The sequence below is a fragment of the Tachypleus tridentatus genome, chromosome 1 (assembly GCF_004210375.1).
Source record: "Tachypleus tridentatus isolate NWPU-2018 chromosome 1, ASM421037v1, whole genome shotgun sequence".
Lineage (NCBI taxonomy): Eukaryota > Metazoa > Arthropoda > Merostomata > Xiphosura > Limulidae > Tachypleus > Tachypleus tridentatus.
This window is the reverse complement of record NC_134825.1, coordinates 42,664,127-42,681,637: the sequence shown is the minus strand read 5'-3', so window position 1 is coordinate 42,681,637 and position 17,511 is coordinate 42,664,127. Positions and strand designations below refer to the sequence as shown.

Below are 17,511 nucleotides of genomic sequence, written 5' to 3'. Positions count from 1 at the left end.
ATCAATAGATGACTGTGTGGCAGCAGTGACTGACTGTATGATCCAGGCAGCTGCTCAGTGTATTCCTGAAACCTTGATATGTTTTCCATGGTATCCTCGTCTGTGGTGGAATTCTGCCTGCTACATGGCACGGAAGGCTCTAATATGGGCCTGGGACACCTTTCGTAGCTATCTCACACTTTCGAACCTCATAGCTTTTCAGCTGACCTGTGCATATTCTTGGCAGGTAAGATGTCAAAGCCAAAAGGAATCTGGGATTAAATTCACAACCAGCATCTCTTCTGCTACCAGTTTCAAAGTCATATGGGTCAAGATTCACAATATCAGTGGGCAATATAATTCAGTCCCCCTTTCGATCGTGTTCTATGATGGCCAGGAAGTAGTTGATGCTCAGAGCATCTCTGATACTCTTGGCGAAAACTATTGCTGTGTATCCAGTACTTCTGCTTCATCCTCCACCTTCTTAGCCATCAAGACTCGGGCAGAGTGATTGCCTCTTTCCTTTCAGGCTGATTGTCTCTATGACTATAATCACTCATTTACACTGGTGGAACTCAAATTGGTTCTTCATTGGTCCGGTAGTACATCGATCAGACCTGATGATATACACTACGAGAAGCTGTGCCATCTCTCTCCTGCTTCTCTTGCTATTCTTCTGGTTGTTTTTAACTGGATCTAGCAAGAGAATGTTTTTCCTGATGCATGGCACCAGGTTATTGTACTACCTTTCTCTTAATGTGGGAAGGATCCCAAGATTCCTTCAAACTACTGTCCAATTTCTTTGACGAGCTAGCTCTGTAAGACCTCAGAGTTAATACTAGTCTTGTTTGGTTTCTTGAATCAAACAACCTCCTCTCACCCACCCAGTGTGGGTTCTAACAACAGCACTTCACTGTGGACCACCTGATTCGACTTGAAACATCAATTGGAAAAACTTTTCTTAGATGACATTTTGGGTCAGTATTTTTTTACCTTGAGAAGGCTTATGACACTACGTGGAGGTATGGCATCATGTGAGACTTCCATTTATATGGGTTGCATGGGTATTTGCTCATTTTTATTAAAACTTTTTGTAATGGACAGGTGATTCCAAGTTTGTGTGGGTTTGACACTATCCTGTTTTTACTTACAAGAACTTGGAGTCCCTCAAGGTTGTGTCTTGAGTGTCACACTTTTCACTATAAAGATTAATGCCATCACTGGACAACTTCCTCTTACTGTTTTAAACAGGCTCTATGTCAACAATTTCCACATCTTGTGTCAGTTGTCAAACATGAGATTTATTTAGCAGCAACTATAGATTGCCCTCTCTCTCTCTCTAAAATAATTTGCATGCACTTTTGCCATCAACAGGGTATTCACCCAATCCTGGTTCATCATTGACCATCAGCTAACCTCTATACTGTACATCAAGTAGGTACGAGTCAAATGTACAAGAGTTCTGAGCATCCTCTGTTCCCTCTCTTCCATAGCTTGGGAGCAGGTCAATGTTCTATGCTAAATATGTATTGTGCTGTTATTTGATCGAAACTGTAATATGGGCCTCTGGTCTGTGGCTCTGCCAGGACCTCAGCCTTGAAGATGCTAGACCCCATTCATCATCAGGAGCTTCAGCTTTGTACTGGGGCTTTCTGCACTTCCTCAGTCCAGAGTTTGTACACAGTCTTGTGAACTTGCTCTACACCTTTGCTCTTTGCAACTGGCTTAACTGTATACTTCAAAACTTCAGTCCTTACCCCAGCATCTCATCTTGGGTTGTGATTTACTTTCTCAGTGGGCCATGCTTTTTCAAAACAGATGATCTGCCATTGTTCATTCTTGTTTTTGTATTCAGGCACAGTTGGATGAATTGGGTCTGTCCTTGGATGACATTGCTGCTATCCACAGGTCAGCCCATCTCATCATGGTATATTACCATCCCTAAATGTGATCTTTCTTTAAGTCATTAAGAAATGTGGATACTTCTGATTGGAAGTATTGTCTTTTATTTAGTGAAGATCGTTCGAACCATTATTCCATTCTTGTTTATATGGATGGTTCAAAATCAGGTGACTCTGTCGGCTCTGCCATGGTTTGTTATGATTCGGTGGTAGCACACAGAATTCCCTTTACATTTTCTATGTTCACTGCTGAAATGTATGCTATTTCTTTTGCCCTGGATCACATAGAAGATAAGCAGTACTCAAAATATACTATTTATATCAAATCAGCTATATTCAAAACTGAATGGCACATTTCTCTTTAATATATACTTCTATCCAGTTCTTCTGGATACCAGGTCATGTTAATATTCGTGGGAACAAGTTCACTGACACTGCAGCTAAGTCTGTCTGCTCTGGCACTATCACTGCTGTGTCTGTTCCATACATGGACTATGGTCCTGTATTCAGGGCTCAGCTTTGTGCCAGTTGGCAGTCAACTTGGAGTGAACAATATGAAAGCAAAGTTTTTCAGATAAAATCCATCTACTATTAGTCTGTGACTGTCTTTATTTCTGTAAGGATCAGAAAGAAGTTGTCCTAATTAAACTATACATTGGTCAGTTTTTTTAACTCATTCCTTTCTTTTGCCCGGGACTGATGCATCAACATGTGGTCTGTGTGGCACTCAGTTCACAATAGTCCACATTTTACTGTAGTGTCATCATTACGACTCTCAGCAACGGCACCATTTTAGACATGTTTTGTCCCAAGGTTTACCCCTGATGCTGGACAGTGCCATTGGTGATAGTGTCACTGTCCATCTTACAAATATGTTTAGTTTTGTGCTTTTTAATTCAGAAATTATACTTTGTTTTATCTTAACATGGTTCCTTTTTACAAATATTAAAACTACAATTATTAAATTTATTACCATTGTTTGGCACAGATAGCCTAGTTGATTTGCACCATAAAATGTCAACCAACCAACCATCTTTCATTTTTATCAGTATTCTCTGATAAAGCTATTGCAAGAATCATTGATCCTTTAAAGTAACTTTAACTTTGAATGCTAGTTTGTGAGATGTATGATTGAAGCATGGAGTACAGTATAGGTCCCATAACACCCCCATGTCTGAAAGTTTTCTTCCAAAATTTTGTTTGAGAATCAATATTTTTTGAAATGTAATCAGTTTAAATTTGAACCACCATCAATCTCTACTTTCACTTGTCCTGAATGTATATAAAAACATTATTCTTACCTCTAGCAGTAGGGAATATTACGTTTCACTTCATGTATGGCATTTGATATAAAAATTTATGTTATGAAATATGTTGTTTATACTTTTGAACTTTTTGTGCAGAGACAGTCGAGAAGAACTAAAGAAGTTGTCAGAAGAAGAAAAGAGAGAGATTTCTAATAGGGAAAGTGCAAGGTGACATTAACATATACTGTATAAGATGTATAGAAAGTGATAAGGTGGTGTAATATAAAAGACACATTATTTGACATTATTCTTTTCTAATAAGTTTTTGCAAGATATGGCTTTGTGAAATAAGAAATTATCACTGAACAGTTGGTAACCCTTTCTGCAAAGGCATCATTTATTGTACATATCACAAGGATTTAGAAACTTACATTCAAAATTTTATTAAACTATTTAGTTGTGTTATTAGTATAGCATGAAGTTATAGCAAATAATCTGTATAGTGGTGTATACAATTAAGTTCTTAATTTTATACAGGAATATTTTAAAAATTCTTGAATTTCTCCTAGTGAGAGAAATGTAACACATTTTCTTGAGGCATTCTATCTTCTCTATTTTGCTTACCACCCCTTTAATAAGAAGTTGAATACAAATTACCATAAAATTGCCATTGTTCAGATAAATTACAAGTGTTATAATTTTCACTTTTGTTTGATAACAGAGCCATCAAATAGAAAATCAAACCACTTGTTGCCACATCCACTTGTTACATCATCTCTTTCAGGATTTGTTAATAGTGTTCTTTTACATTTAATTCCATATTATCTATAACCAACAGAAACCTAAGGTTTTAATTTATGAAATGAAGTATTATGTTACATTATGTTCTGAATGTACTAATAATGTTACATAATGTTTTGTTCCTGTGAGAAATATAATGACTAGCCTGGATGAATTTGTAACAGCTCTTGTCACACAGTTAAAAAACCAAAACACATTGTGATAGAGGAAATTTTCAGCTTTTTGCATGATTTTATTTCATGCTCTTTAGTGTATTATTTCAATAAGTAAAAATTTAGTGTATTACATCCATTAGAATAAACAAAAGGTAGTGTTAATTGTTCTTGACAGTTGTCTTGTTTTTCATGTTTATTCTTTATTATTATAAAAGAAACTAAAGTGTAAAAATGGGGATCTCTTTAGATTAGTTTAGGTTATATTAGATAACTAATAATGTAATAATATTTCATGAGGCACATATCTGAGCAGCATGTAGGTATTGTAATTCAATATTGTGACATGAGCTGATGTGCAATGAGTGATGTACAAGGTATGAGTGCAAATAGTGGTTGAACATGGTTTCAGAGGGTAATAAAATATAATTGTGTACTGTTGTGAGCTTAAAACTTCTTAGGATAAACGTATGTAGTTTGATATTACAATTTCAAGTCATTCTAGGGAAAAAGTAATTTAAATTTATTTTAATCTTTTTTTGGTGGTTGCAGGGTTGGTTAATTTGACTGATTCTGTATAGATTCAGTGTAGAGAAAATAACAGATAAAATATAAAGATTTACTGAAAACAATCACTTGAAGTGTATTTAGGAGGTTTTAGAGATTAATCAGATTTTTGAAGTGAAGAAAGTATTTTTGATCTTAATATAAGTCACATTGCAAATTGGAAATTTAAAACAGTGTTGAAATACTTTATATTCATGGACAAATCCTTATTTAGTTTATTAGAAATATGCCATTAGAAATAATAATTTATGTGTGAAAGTTTTGTAATCTTTTCTAAAAGATTGCCACATTTCATGAAGGTATTCTTACTATATTAAAAGTTAGTAGTATCAAATCTATAAGGGCTTTAAACAAGTACAAAGAGTTCACTTGGTTGGTCAAATTGACCAATCTGTTATTAAGAGAGTTAACTGGTTATGAGAGCAATAAATGATATATTGTCCAAAATCACCAGTTAATAACTTTGTTTCCTCATCTCAATTTCTACTTTTAATTTTACTAGTCTGATTAATTAGCACTTTCACATAATACACATAGCCTGCTTCCCCAGATCAAACAGTCAGCTGTAAAATTTAATATCTCTGAAGATAATGATCTTGTGCAGAATCACAGATGATTCAGTAAGATGTAGAAATTGTTTACTTTTCAAAATATAAGAGTCCATCATTGCTGTTTAGTTTTTCAACATTAGTGACTTAAACCTAAATCATTTGGCATGTTTTCACTTTGCTCCAAAAAATTATCTGCAGGGTTTTGCTGTGAATTTGTATATGTGGCAAAAACCTCGACAGTTGGGCAACATTGATATAATTTTTTTTCTTCAATGTTTTTAAGTGTACTACTCTTTCAAAAAAAGAGATGAAATTTCAATTTAAAAATTTCTTTAGCTTTTGTGTGTGTTGAAAAATCTACTGTTGATTTATATAGAGATAATTTTGAATGAAATATAAATACTTTCAATTCACAGAAAGCCTTTCATGTATTTTGGTTGGTTAAGAGGTTTTCAGTTATGTGAATCTATGTATTCATGCATATGAAAGTCTGTACAAGTTTACTTTCAGTGCTCTGCATAAAATCTTTGTTAGAAATTTGTTGATGAAAGCTATAGCTTCAAATATAAACCACTTAAATGACAACTTTCAAGGCATTTCTTCCTCAGATATATACTAAAGTACAACAGAAAACAAATCTAGTGAATGTAAGCAGTTTTGATAGTGGTTCTATAGGATGGCTTCTCAAGCATACATACTTAATTCTTTTTTAGATTAAACAAGTTTAGTAAAATTGGCTACTCTCCTCGAAAAGAAAGAGCATTGAAGATTTATACAGATTGTAGCCCTTCAACAAGCAATATTAGCAGTAGTTCAAAAACAGTAGTACCTGAGCTAGACTGAAGAGATGAAACTATAGGGTAAGTGTTTTTTTACATGGATGTACTGTTTCTTGTTTCCATTTATATCAACACAGTTGTTAAATCATATTGTGAAACTGAATATCTTCTCTGTATGTAAAACAACAAAATATTCAACTTTTATGTTATGCAGTGAAAACATTTTGGGGAAGTTTGTAGCAGGATTTTTTAAAATGATATTTAATAATCTTTTTATTTCAGAGCTATCAAAGTAGTTTAGAACATTGTTTTGTTACTTTAACCACCTCCAACCTCAACACTTCCATAACTGTAACTAATTTATTCACATACATATTGGAATTTAAGTTATATAAAATTGTAATATTTCTTTTCATTGATTATTACTGGCTTTAGGCTGTATTCCTTTTGAATGCTAAGAACTAAAAAAGTTTGAGTACTAGATATTGCTATATAGTCAACAAATTCACGTGTCAAAAAAAAAGTACAGGTGCATAAACATGAAGTTAACAGGAGATGTTTAAAATCTGATTGAGAAGAATAAATGTAAGAACAATACAAAAATTCACATAAAATATGGAAATGAGATGTTTCTGGTTTAGCCAATCAAAGATAAACAGATGAAAGTCTGAAATTTCTAAAATTTTCATTTAGGTAAAAAACAAAGTATTATATAATACTAGAATATAAATAATGCAATATTTTATGTGAATTTTGTATTGTTCTTAAAAAATTATTTTAAATTAGATTTCAAATGATGACTCCTGTTAATTCATGTTTATGCACCTGTGACTTAAGCATCCACTAGTCACATAAGTGTTATAATCATTAGTTAATAACTTGTCTATACAGTTTTAAACATTACTTAAAGTGATTATAATTACAATTATGTACTGAATCATCTTCATTCATATCTTATCAAACTCATCTAACTGAAATATTATGACTGTTCACTACTATTGATCAACAAATAAGGTTTTTTGTGATGCATATTGCATAATTCATAAAAAATGTTACAACTACACCTTTTCAATGTTCTAGCCAAAGTTTGAATTACTTCCAGATTAAATAATCTTTTGTTGTTTTTTTTAATAGGTTCTAACAGTACTCTTTTAATCCTGATACCATTCTTGTGTTATATTATGTTGGTTCAAAAGTTATAAGAATATTTTTTATATAATATGGATATCAGCTTACTCTACTGACTAAACAGCAATTTATATGCTGAACTAACTTTGTTGAGTCTCCAGCTTATTAATGAGCAAGCTGTCTTTTACATGTGGGCTTTGTTCATACTTGGCCTGAATGAAGATTTTCATTTAAACATTTATAACTAAATCTGGTAAAATATAATGTTTATTATGTTGACTTAAGTGGATAACATCATGAATAATGTAACTAAATTTATAACACTAGATCAAAATTTTTCTAACAGTAGAGAAACCATATTTAATTACAAAAAATATTTACTGAATTTAAAGAAAGGTAGTCTACCAAATTGGACCACCAGAAAGTATTGTCCAGAGATTTTTTAATGAAATTTCTAAAGTGTATAGAAAGGAATCAATTAATATTTCTGTAATGTCTAATTTCAGAACTTATAATCATGCCTTAGCAACTTTAAAGTGTGTTAGTTAGGAGAGATGATAATAAAACATGAACTAGAAGATTCACACCATTTTTATTGTCTATTTAACTCCAATGATAAAAATATTGGAGATGTTCTGGGGCTTGAGACAAAATACAAGTATCAGTAAGCTCAGTCTGAAATTGACTTGTATTAAACTGCATATTTTAGCCCTAATGAGATGGGTTTTCCTGTGGTCATTTGTAGACTTGTGTTCAAAATTTTATAGAATTGTTATTTTATGAATGTATATCAATATGTTTGGTATCAAACTGCAGATTATGATTCAAATTTTAGTATCATACATTAGTTAATTTTTTAATTTAAAAGTAAAAATAAAAAAACAACCTAACTATGGATTTTTGTGTGTCACATGGTGTATTGAATGCAATACAAAAATATATAGTTTTCAAATTAGGAATTCAAATTATTGATATTGACAAACTAGAATATAAAATAAGTACAAGTACCTTCTATTTTTTCTATTTGCTACATTTAGTGAATCAAACACAGTTGACCTGTGAAAAGTTTTTACTTGCGAAACCCTTTCTTTTCGTAGCAGATTCCAAATGGTAAGGTAAGGCATTATTGAAATAAAAAAATCATATATTTTTAGGCTGAAATACAGCATAGCTACTAAGCTTGATACCTTATAGTGGAATACTGGAGTATTTATATAGTAATTTACAATTTTTATTTTGAAATGGATATATAAAACCTAAAAAAAAAAATTTTTACATTTTCCATGTGTGAAATCTAATAAGGCTTAGCAGCAAATGAGTACAGTGTTCATACCAGAAGAGATAATTGTTTTATGTACTTCATTTACTATTCTGTGTTCAGTAAAAGAAAAGTTTAAGAACTTGTTTGTAAATAGTAGTAAGATATTTGTACATGTAATGCATTATAACCAAAATGTGATCGTGTCTTATAAAATACTGGTACAATAAAATACAATAAAAACAGGTGATTTTGTAAATGCAAGTTTCATATTATTGGATATAGTAACATGAGAGCACATATGCCTCATCATTCAACTTCTATAAGGCACTGTTGAAAGGTCATTAAAATAAAATAAATTTTTATATATGTAAAATGTTATGAAATTTAAACTAGACTAAACATTTATGGTTTTGTATTATAGGTTGTAGTAATTCTATACATAAAAATGCATAACTTGGTGTATTTCCTATTTATTTATGGTGATTATGAGGTTGGGTAGAATCAATGAAACAGATAAAATATAAAAGTTTGTGGTTTTTTTCCTGAACAAAAAAAAATTTTGATAATTACTTGTAGGATATTAGAAAGTTATTAAGATTTTGCATGTGAATTTTGATAATCTTCTGATACATAAAAATATTTTAATCTTAAAGTCAAAATTACTTCACATGTTGGATAGTAAGTATTTGGAATTACAAAATACTTGAGCAAAAAATTAATTTTGAAATATTAAAACTTAAACCTTTGTAATGTTTACTGATAATCTGCAAAAGTGCATGAAGATACATCCATATTTTAAAAAGTTAGTGTAACTGCTTTATGATTACTTTTGGGAATTTGGGCTGAGTGGAATTCACTCACCCATATTAAAAGGATTAAAGCTGAAGGTATACAAACATCTTATAAATGCATGAACTTCTTAAAAATGCTAAAGCAGATGAGTGAAAAGGACTGGCATTAAGGTAGGCATTAAACCTCTTACCATTTCTCTTAATTGTATGCATCTTTGAACCATTTGTTTTTAAATACATAAAATAGACTTTTCTTTCATCAGACAGCATTGTCAGTTGTGTAGTTATTTATATGTTGCTTAAATTAAACACAACAGAAGTTGAAGGGGTAGCAGTATATGACAAAATACTTGAAGTTTTCAATACATTCTTTATAATAAAAACATATTTCACATTTATTATATGTAACATATTTTGAAATTCTTCTCAGTTCTTTAAGTTGTCATTTTGCATACATCTAAAGAATCTAGTTACATATTACTGTACAGTATTTAAAGATCCCATAAGGTGTTATAATCATTTTATGATACTTAAGTTTAATATAAATATTGTTGAGCTTAGTGTTAAAAATTTTTAGAGAATGTTTATTTTATTTCAGATAGATTTTTTTAACATATTAAAAGATCTTTATACTTAAATGTTAGTTAGGGATTTTGTTTAGTAAAGTTTGTAATTTATATGTATAAAATCAGTTAACTGCTTTGTTTTACTGGTTTAATATGTTATCTGTTATTACATCATTATACTTTTATTAGCTAAAATTTATTGAAAAAATGTTTTCACAGTACTTACAAAGTCAAGCAGGCATTAGCTTTCTTTACAATTTGAAAAATTATCCTATGACTGATAGATATTCATGTATGAGTATTAATAATATTCTGTACTTGTCTTTTGAAACACTTAACTTTGAAAGTGATTTTTCATTAACTTGCTTTAGTAGAAACTAGTTTAGAAAAGTATTGTGTCTGTTTCATGAAATAGCCAGTTGGTGTTTTTAAGTGGTCTATAATTATGATTATTGGAAACTGAGTTAAGGTGCCAAAAGTCTTACATTTCTTATCACCTAGCAGTGAACATTTTATATCCCCTAAAATGGTCTTGACTGCTCCAGAGAATCTGTAGGCCCTTCTAGCTTCTGGGTGCTTGGGCTATCTTAGGATTCCTACTTATATGTATTATTTGCTATTCTCATCTCTGGTTTAATGTGGTCCTTTTGATATTGAATTTTTATATGCTAACATTCACTTGAATAAACAATTCATTTTTAGGTTCTGACTAATTAAAATGCATTTTGCATTAAGCTAATTTTTAACCAAGGAAAATGCATTTAGTGTTTAATAGTAATCCTTATGACTAGATTGATGGTGTGTATATGGGTTAGAGATTAGTTCCTTCATCAACCAGTGTTATTTTCTATTTCAGTGGTTGGAGGAATATCTAGTGTTTTTCAAAATATGACTTCCAGGGATCGTGATTATATTCTTAACAGTAATTATAACTGTATTCAGTTCATAATAGAACACTTATCAAGATCTGAAACTAGTATTGTTACGTTGATTTATAATTGTGGTGAGAACTTTGAGTACCAAATGTATCATAAATCATTCACTAGCTGGTATATTAACTTAATCTACACACAGTTTTGTGTAAGAAAAATGTAATTAAGATCGTAATTCACCGTTTTTATATAATTTAAAAGTACTTGTGAAATTTTGCATTGAGTTTCATGTTAAGTGATTTTTTTGCAAAAATATTTTTTGTAGCTGTTTCATAGATTGATTAGTTCATGATTTTTTAAACAAGCCAAAACTTTTTAATGACCAGTGTAGAAAAGTTCAAAAATGTTACATTTTATGACATTACCATATATTATAAATATGATTTGTATGTTAAAAAAAGCTACATTTGTATCTTCTAACTTGTAGATGATACATTTTACAGTTAAGGTATGCTTTTAAACCATAATACTAAATGCAGTGTTCTTTGAAGATGTAAAGATTGAATTTTTGCACTGGAACTAGAAACTTCAAAACTGTGTTATCTGTTTATTTATCCTTGTTGTATACAAGGTTGCATTGGATCTATTAGGGCATGGCTATGAACAAGTTAAAGAATATGCAATTTAAGGATATTAAACAGATCAAGTATTTTGGAGCATGCTTTAGTTGAATGTGACCTGGTCATGCATTTTGATTATTTCTAACATTGGCTAAGACTATTGATAAATAAAACTTTCATTTGAAAGAGAGCTTATTCAGTTATAAACAGGTTCAGCAACTTAACAGTCAATTTAGTATAAACATTTTTACCTGTAAAATGTGATACAAGAATATGAATTCCTACTAAATATAGTAAACTAAGCCTTTCAATGGCAGACTTTATCAAAGGTATATTAACTCTGCTGTGTTCAAACAACACACATAAATACAAGATTTTCCTGTTTATGGAAAACAAACCATAATTATTTTATATGAATATTTCTCAATCAAAAGTTGTTTCCAAAATATCACCCTACCACACAAAAGTATTTTGCAACAAAATATCAGGAATTCACAGCTTAGAAAAATTATACAACCACTAAATAAAAGTTTTTAAATGCAAAAACAGTATTATTATTCAGGACATTTGCACCAAATATTATATAACTAAATTGACTGTAAAATAGTAAGGAACCAATAATTTCATAACATTTTAAAACTTGTTATATATAACCCTTAAATGTTATTGATGTATTTGTAACTCATCTTCTGCACTAGTGTACTCATGGAGATGACGGGGTCATCAGGTAACTTCTAACAAAAGAAAGTATTGTAAGATAGAAACAGATAGCAACATAAAATATAAATTTAACCTTCTAAGTGCATGATGGTCTTTTCCTGTATTCATACTATTCTCAACATACAACAGACTTGATAATTGCTGTTACTGTTTACTTGTAACTTGATAATTGGTGTTACTGTAACAGACTTCTGTATTGTTAAGTCTCAGCTTGACATCTGTTCTATCTGTTTTGAGTTTTATTGTCAGCTTAAGATTGACTTGTTCCTTTATTACTGATTTGAACCTATAACAGTAGTCATGTATTGTTTTTAATCTGAAAATGTGACAGTCTTATTCCTTATTTTTAGTAATCTAAACTTATAACAGTAGTTTCATATTGTTACTAATCTAAAGGTGTGGCAGACTTCATTATTATTAATGATCTCAACTTGTAACAGTAGTTTCTTATTGTTACTAATCTGAAGGTGTTGCAGACTTCATTATTATTAATGATCTCAACTTGTAACAGTAGTTTCTTATTGTTACTAATCTGAAGGTTTTGCAGACTTCATTATTATTAATGATCTCAACTTGTAACATTAGTTTCTTATTGTTACTAATCTGAAGGTGTGGCAGACTTCATTGTTATTAATAATCTAAACTTGTGACATTGGTTCTGTATTGTTACCAATCTGCACTGATGAGGTGCCACAGTGTTGAAATGTTGCTTCAAATATTTTCAAATTTACATCAGTTATTTCCAGTAAGAAATAATTTAAGTTAAAAGAAGTTGAAAACATACTTGTATCTACATGCAATAAACAAAAGTACAAGATGATAAGGTTGGAGTTATGGATGGAGTAAACTGTTAGTAACTAGGAAGATAAATGTTCATTTATGCCATTTCATAAACAGTAGTTTCATTTTTACAAATTAAAATAGATAAGTAAATGAAAGACATACATTCTATATAGTATTTCAATTAAATATTTATTATGTTGCAAATGTACCGATGTTTTAGTTTTGAAAATATGCACATTAACCACTACTACTTAATTATATGGAAAAGATGGTTGATATTTTTTTAAATGTGTTAAGCATGGTTTTTAATGGTAAAAAGAAAAAAAAAGTGCTCTATACATTAGAGGGAAGTGTTTTGAGTGGAGATTATTGTTAATTTTAGCTTTTTTGTTTTTTGGATAGTACATTTTAAGTTTTATAGTTCAATTGAAACTGTGTAACATTGAGTCAAGTATGTTAATGATTTGCCCTTGATATTGTAGAAAAAAGTTTGTTTAGTCAAACATATGTTTTGGTGTGATAGATTATTTTAGTATGATTTTGCACATGCATTGTAAGAGATCCTTGAGTTAGAATTAATAATTTTGTACTCTGCAAGTTTTTTAGTGTCTGTTTTTGCTTTCATATGTTTAACTGAATGTTTTTCATCAAGGTACTGAATACGTTTTAATGACTTTTATACTTTCAGCTGCAAACTAGGAGAGACTCTTAAACCATATCATCATCAACAATCAATTAATTTATTGACTTTACTTTTGTGTGATGAGATGTCAAGGAACAGCAAGTGTTGTTCTTAGGAACATGGAGAAGAGCAATGATTGGTTGTCTTATGAATGCTCATTTCTTCATATGATTTTATCATGTGATTTTAGTAAGAGTACTTTAGCAATATATGTTAAGTTTTGTGTATGCTTCATAAAGCTTTTATAAATTGAGTGAGATAAATGTTTATTTGATCCCACTAACCACTTCATGTTAGAGTTCATAAATGAACAATAAACTGTTTAAGCATGTTAAGTAGCATTTGTCTAATTTGAGTTTTTTGCCTGGAGCAAGCAACATAATATTAAGTAATTTTTCAGACTTTTGGAATCTAATACACATAACAACGATAGCACATCAACCACTATTTAGGTTCTCGGACTTTTGACAAAAATATTGAAAACCTATTAGAAATTTTGTACCTAATGTCCATACCGTCCTTGTATTTTTCTAGTATTAGTGTATATCTGAATGAGATGAAATTACCTGAAACTTCCATTTTTACAGAAATCACATGAAACTATACTGTGTTGGAACATATTTCTCAATTTCAGAAAACCCGAGTGATTTTGTGTTGTTTAAAGTTTTGAAAAATATTGTAATTTAAGAGGAATTTAATTAGTTACTTTGATTCAACAGTATAATTTTCTTTGAAGGTTTTATGAATGCATGAACAAGTTTGTGTGCCACCACATTATATATGCATAATTATTAAAAGATTTCTGTATTAATAAATATGTATTGTAGTTGAATTATTTATTGTATCAAATGCATCTGACTGCAATTATATATAATTTAGGTAGCAGGAAATTTGGTGAATTAGAGTTTCTACAAGATTCTATAACTTTTAGTTTATAATCAAAAGTATGTACAGACAAACTGTATAGAGAAAGAAATATACAAAAAAATTTAGATAGTGCTAATTCTTGAAGGTAACATAGATTTATTATAGAAAACTGTGACACAGTTAATCCCTAATACACGCATTAGTAATGAATTACAATTACTTGCTGTATAGTACATATAATAATGTGAAATAAAACACGTGCCAGTTATCTTTTGACTAACTTTCCAGACACTATTCTTACTGTATGAGTAGCAGTGATGATTCATACTTACATGTTGCAAGCCTTCTTTATAAGTTTCATCATGCATTGGATTCAATTTCATTTAATCTGAAAAAATGTATAACACAAATAAATAAATCTACCAGTAACAAAAACAATGTTACTCATAATATTACCTGAATTACTTGATGTTTGTATATTATATGAATTATTTCAGTAATGCTAAAAGTTTTATTAACCATTTATTCCTAAAGTGACAGAATTTATTTTTAAAAAATTGTAGTGCATAATCAGGGTTTGGATGTTTTGGCAATAAAATTAAAAACAAACAAAACTTTATTCACCTGATAATAATGAAAAAAACATTTATTTCAGCTAACATTTCATTAGGGCTAATAATACAAGAACTAGTGAAGCTTCCATAGTGAAACATTAGCTGAAGTATAAAAATAATATTTCATTATTCTCTGGAGAGTAAGTCATTTTCTCCTACTTGCATTACCAAAATAACAGGTTTTATACTGGACAGTTTGTTTATGTGGTATCACATTCATAGTTAATGATTTGTTAAGAAAGTAGCAAACTGAATAGTTTAAATTATGTCCAACTTACTTTTGCTTTTATTTTTAAACACTTGGTACAGAAGGGATTAAATAGGTAAATACAAACTAGCTATAACAGTATAAGCATCTTCACTCTTGAAGGTAATAGAATGAATATATATATATATATATATATATACACACCTGTTTATCAAAAGATATACAAAATTGTTCTTGTTATCATTTCATAAAAAGGTTTACCTTAACTATCTATACACGATATCTTCATAGTTAGTGTTCACTTGGAAGCTTGTGAACTTTGATGTTAAAGTATTGAACTAGTTTATAGTTTTTCTAAACAACTGTTGTAGAATATTCTATAAAGTTACTTCTTGTTTGGCACTGTAGAATTATTTTAATAATTTCTTGTAACTTACTTTATTGCAGAGTTACCAATTCATTTTCCTATTGCACACTTTGTAGAATTCTTGGTTGTCTACCAACATTAGATCTCTATGTAGATAATGCTCAATAGAGAACAGTTAATTTTATCAAAACTTTTCACATAACTTCTGTATCAAAATTGTAAAATTGTTACCTGCTACATGAAACTAATAGAAAAAAAACCTAGTCAACTGCTACAGTAAAGGTAATGTGTGATTAGCTTCTACTTGAAACTATTGCACTCTCTCTTGTTAAATGCTTTAATTGTGCTACTGTAAAGCTACATGGTTATCTGCTACTAAAAGATGTTACAGATTTAGACGCAAAAATAAAGTTACTTTAAATGTATATGGTTAACTAGTAACATATAATAAAGGAAAGTAACATAGCTGCTAACAAAGAATTTTGGTAGAGCTATTTGGTTAACTCCTGCTGTTGGATTATTATAATGCTTTTTACTTTGTTACTTGTATTAATTATCTGTTTCTATGGAGTTTTAAAGTTAATTATTTAAGTTGCTGATTAGCTGTTACAGTCACTTTAGAACTTAACTGGTTAGGTGTTATTGTGTAGATCTCCTAAGTCTGTTATTTTATTGCTAATAAAGAACTGCTACAATATGTCTTGTTTAATGCTTATTGCAAGTTTTAAACTGTTGCTATTAGTTACTTGGTTTGATATCTGCTGTCATGAGGGTACTCCTAAACTTACCTGATTATTTGCTATGTTGTAAAGCACTTAGTAAATTGCTTACATAGTATTAATATAACATAAATAGCTCTTTACATAATATCACTTGGAAAGGAAGTGGTTAGCTGTTGACATCGTACTATTGTAAAGCAACTAAGTAGCTGTTTATATAGTATTACTGTAAATTAAGCAGTTAGCTGGTTAAATAGAATTACTGTCAAATAACTAATTATCCATTTACATGGTGGTAAAAGAAATTCACAATTAATACAAAGTTATGTAACCTTACAAACTTTTCCTTCTGATGTTACATGGCTATTTATGCATAGCATGTGAACTTGTGACATTTCTGTAGGATGTCTCTAAAATAATTTGATCACTTTAATGTTTTCTTCATTAACAATGTAACATATTTCTAGTTTCAAGCTGCTTTCAGAAATTATTTCAGTCTTCTAGTGGTGAGTCTTATCTCCAAAGAATTTACCTTCTCCAGGTAAAATTGTAATCTAGATTTTTGTGCATGGTTAATTTTTAATGTAACTAGCCACTAGTCTTAAATTAAATTACAATTAAACTTAATACAATCTTCCAATGTTAGGTTTTAGTCAGTTATGTATGATAAATGAGTATTTTTCAGTCCATTCTTTAAGTTATGAAATTCTGTATAATGGTGAGAATCATTTACAGCTCCAGGAGAGTTGGTAATTAGAAGAAAAAAATGTTCAAAAATCATTAAGTTGATAGAAAGTATATTGATAAACCCAGATGACAGTATAATATATGAATTTTGAGAACATTGCTGTGTAATCCCTATTTACTGCTCAGTCATGTAGCCTGTTTGTTTGTATAACTCTAAAGGTCTGAATAAAGTGTTGATTGAAAATATATCTTCTGTTTTTTATGGTTACATATTACAGGAAATAATACCATCACTTTTGTTTCTTGGATATTAAACAGTGCAAAGAATTATCTAGCAACATGCAAGTGTTGAACATAGCTAACTGATTCAGTAACTTAACAACATTGAATCTAGATATTTGTTTCAGTGAACTCAAGAAGTAAGCATTCACTAGTACACATTTTGTGATTATAATGTTGAAATAAGTTATAAGTTAACAATACATAGTGAAGTATTCCATTTGGGCAAGTTGCATCATTCATTATGTTTACACACATTCATATGAGGTTGAAAAACATTTAAAATTACATAGTCTTATAATTCATCTTGTATGCTTGTCATTACATGTTACTTTGGTGGGTGTAAGTTAGGGAAGTTTAGGAACCCCTT

General features: G+C 30.0%; 1 protein-coding gene across 8 annotated transcripts in view; it reads left to right on the top strand.

Moving 5' to 3' along the window:
* Positions 1-17,106, top strand: part of LOC143247067 (ubiquitin carboxyl-terminal hydrolase 47-like) — a 142,273-nt gene extending 125,167 nt beyond the window's left edge. For 5 of the 8 annotated variants that reach the window (XM_076494491.1, XM_076494467.1, XM_076494481.1 and 2 more), the window contains 3 exons: positions 3,284-3,355; positions 5,912-6,058; positions 13,407-13,553. In XM_076494491.1, the coding sequence (XP_076350606.1) occupies positions 3,284-3,355; positions 5,912-6,041 (202 nt within the window). In that variant the 3' untranslated portion in view covers positions 6,042-6,058; positions 13,407-13,553. Of the gene's footprint in view, positions 1-3,283; positions 3,356-5,911; positions 6,059-8,142; positions 8,221-13,406 lie in introns of all 8 variants that reach the window. The other 3 variants (XM_076494498.1, XM_076494473.1, XR_013026352.1) reach the window with 2 other exon arrangements.
* The last annotated feature ends 405 nt before the right edge of the window (positions 17,107-17,511 follow it).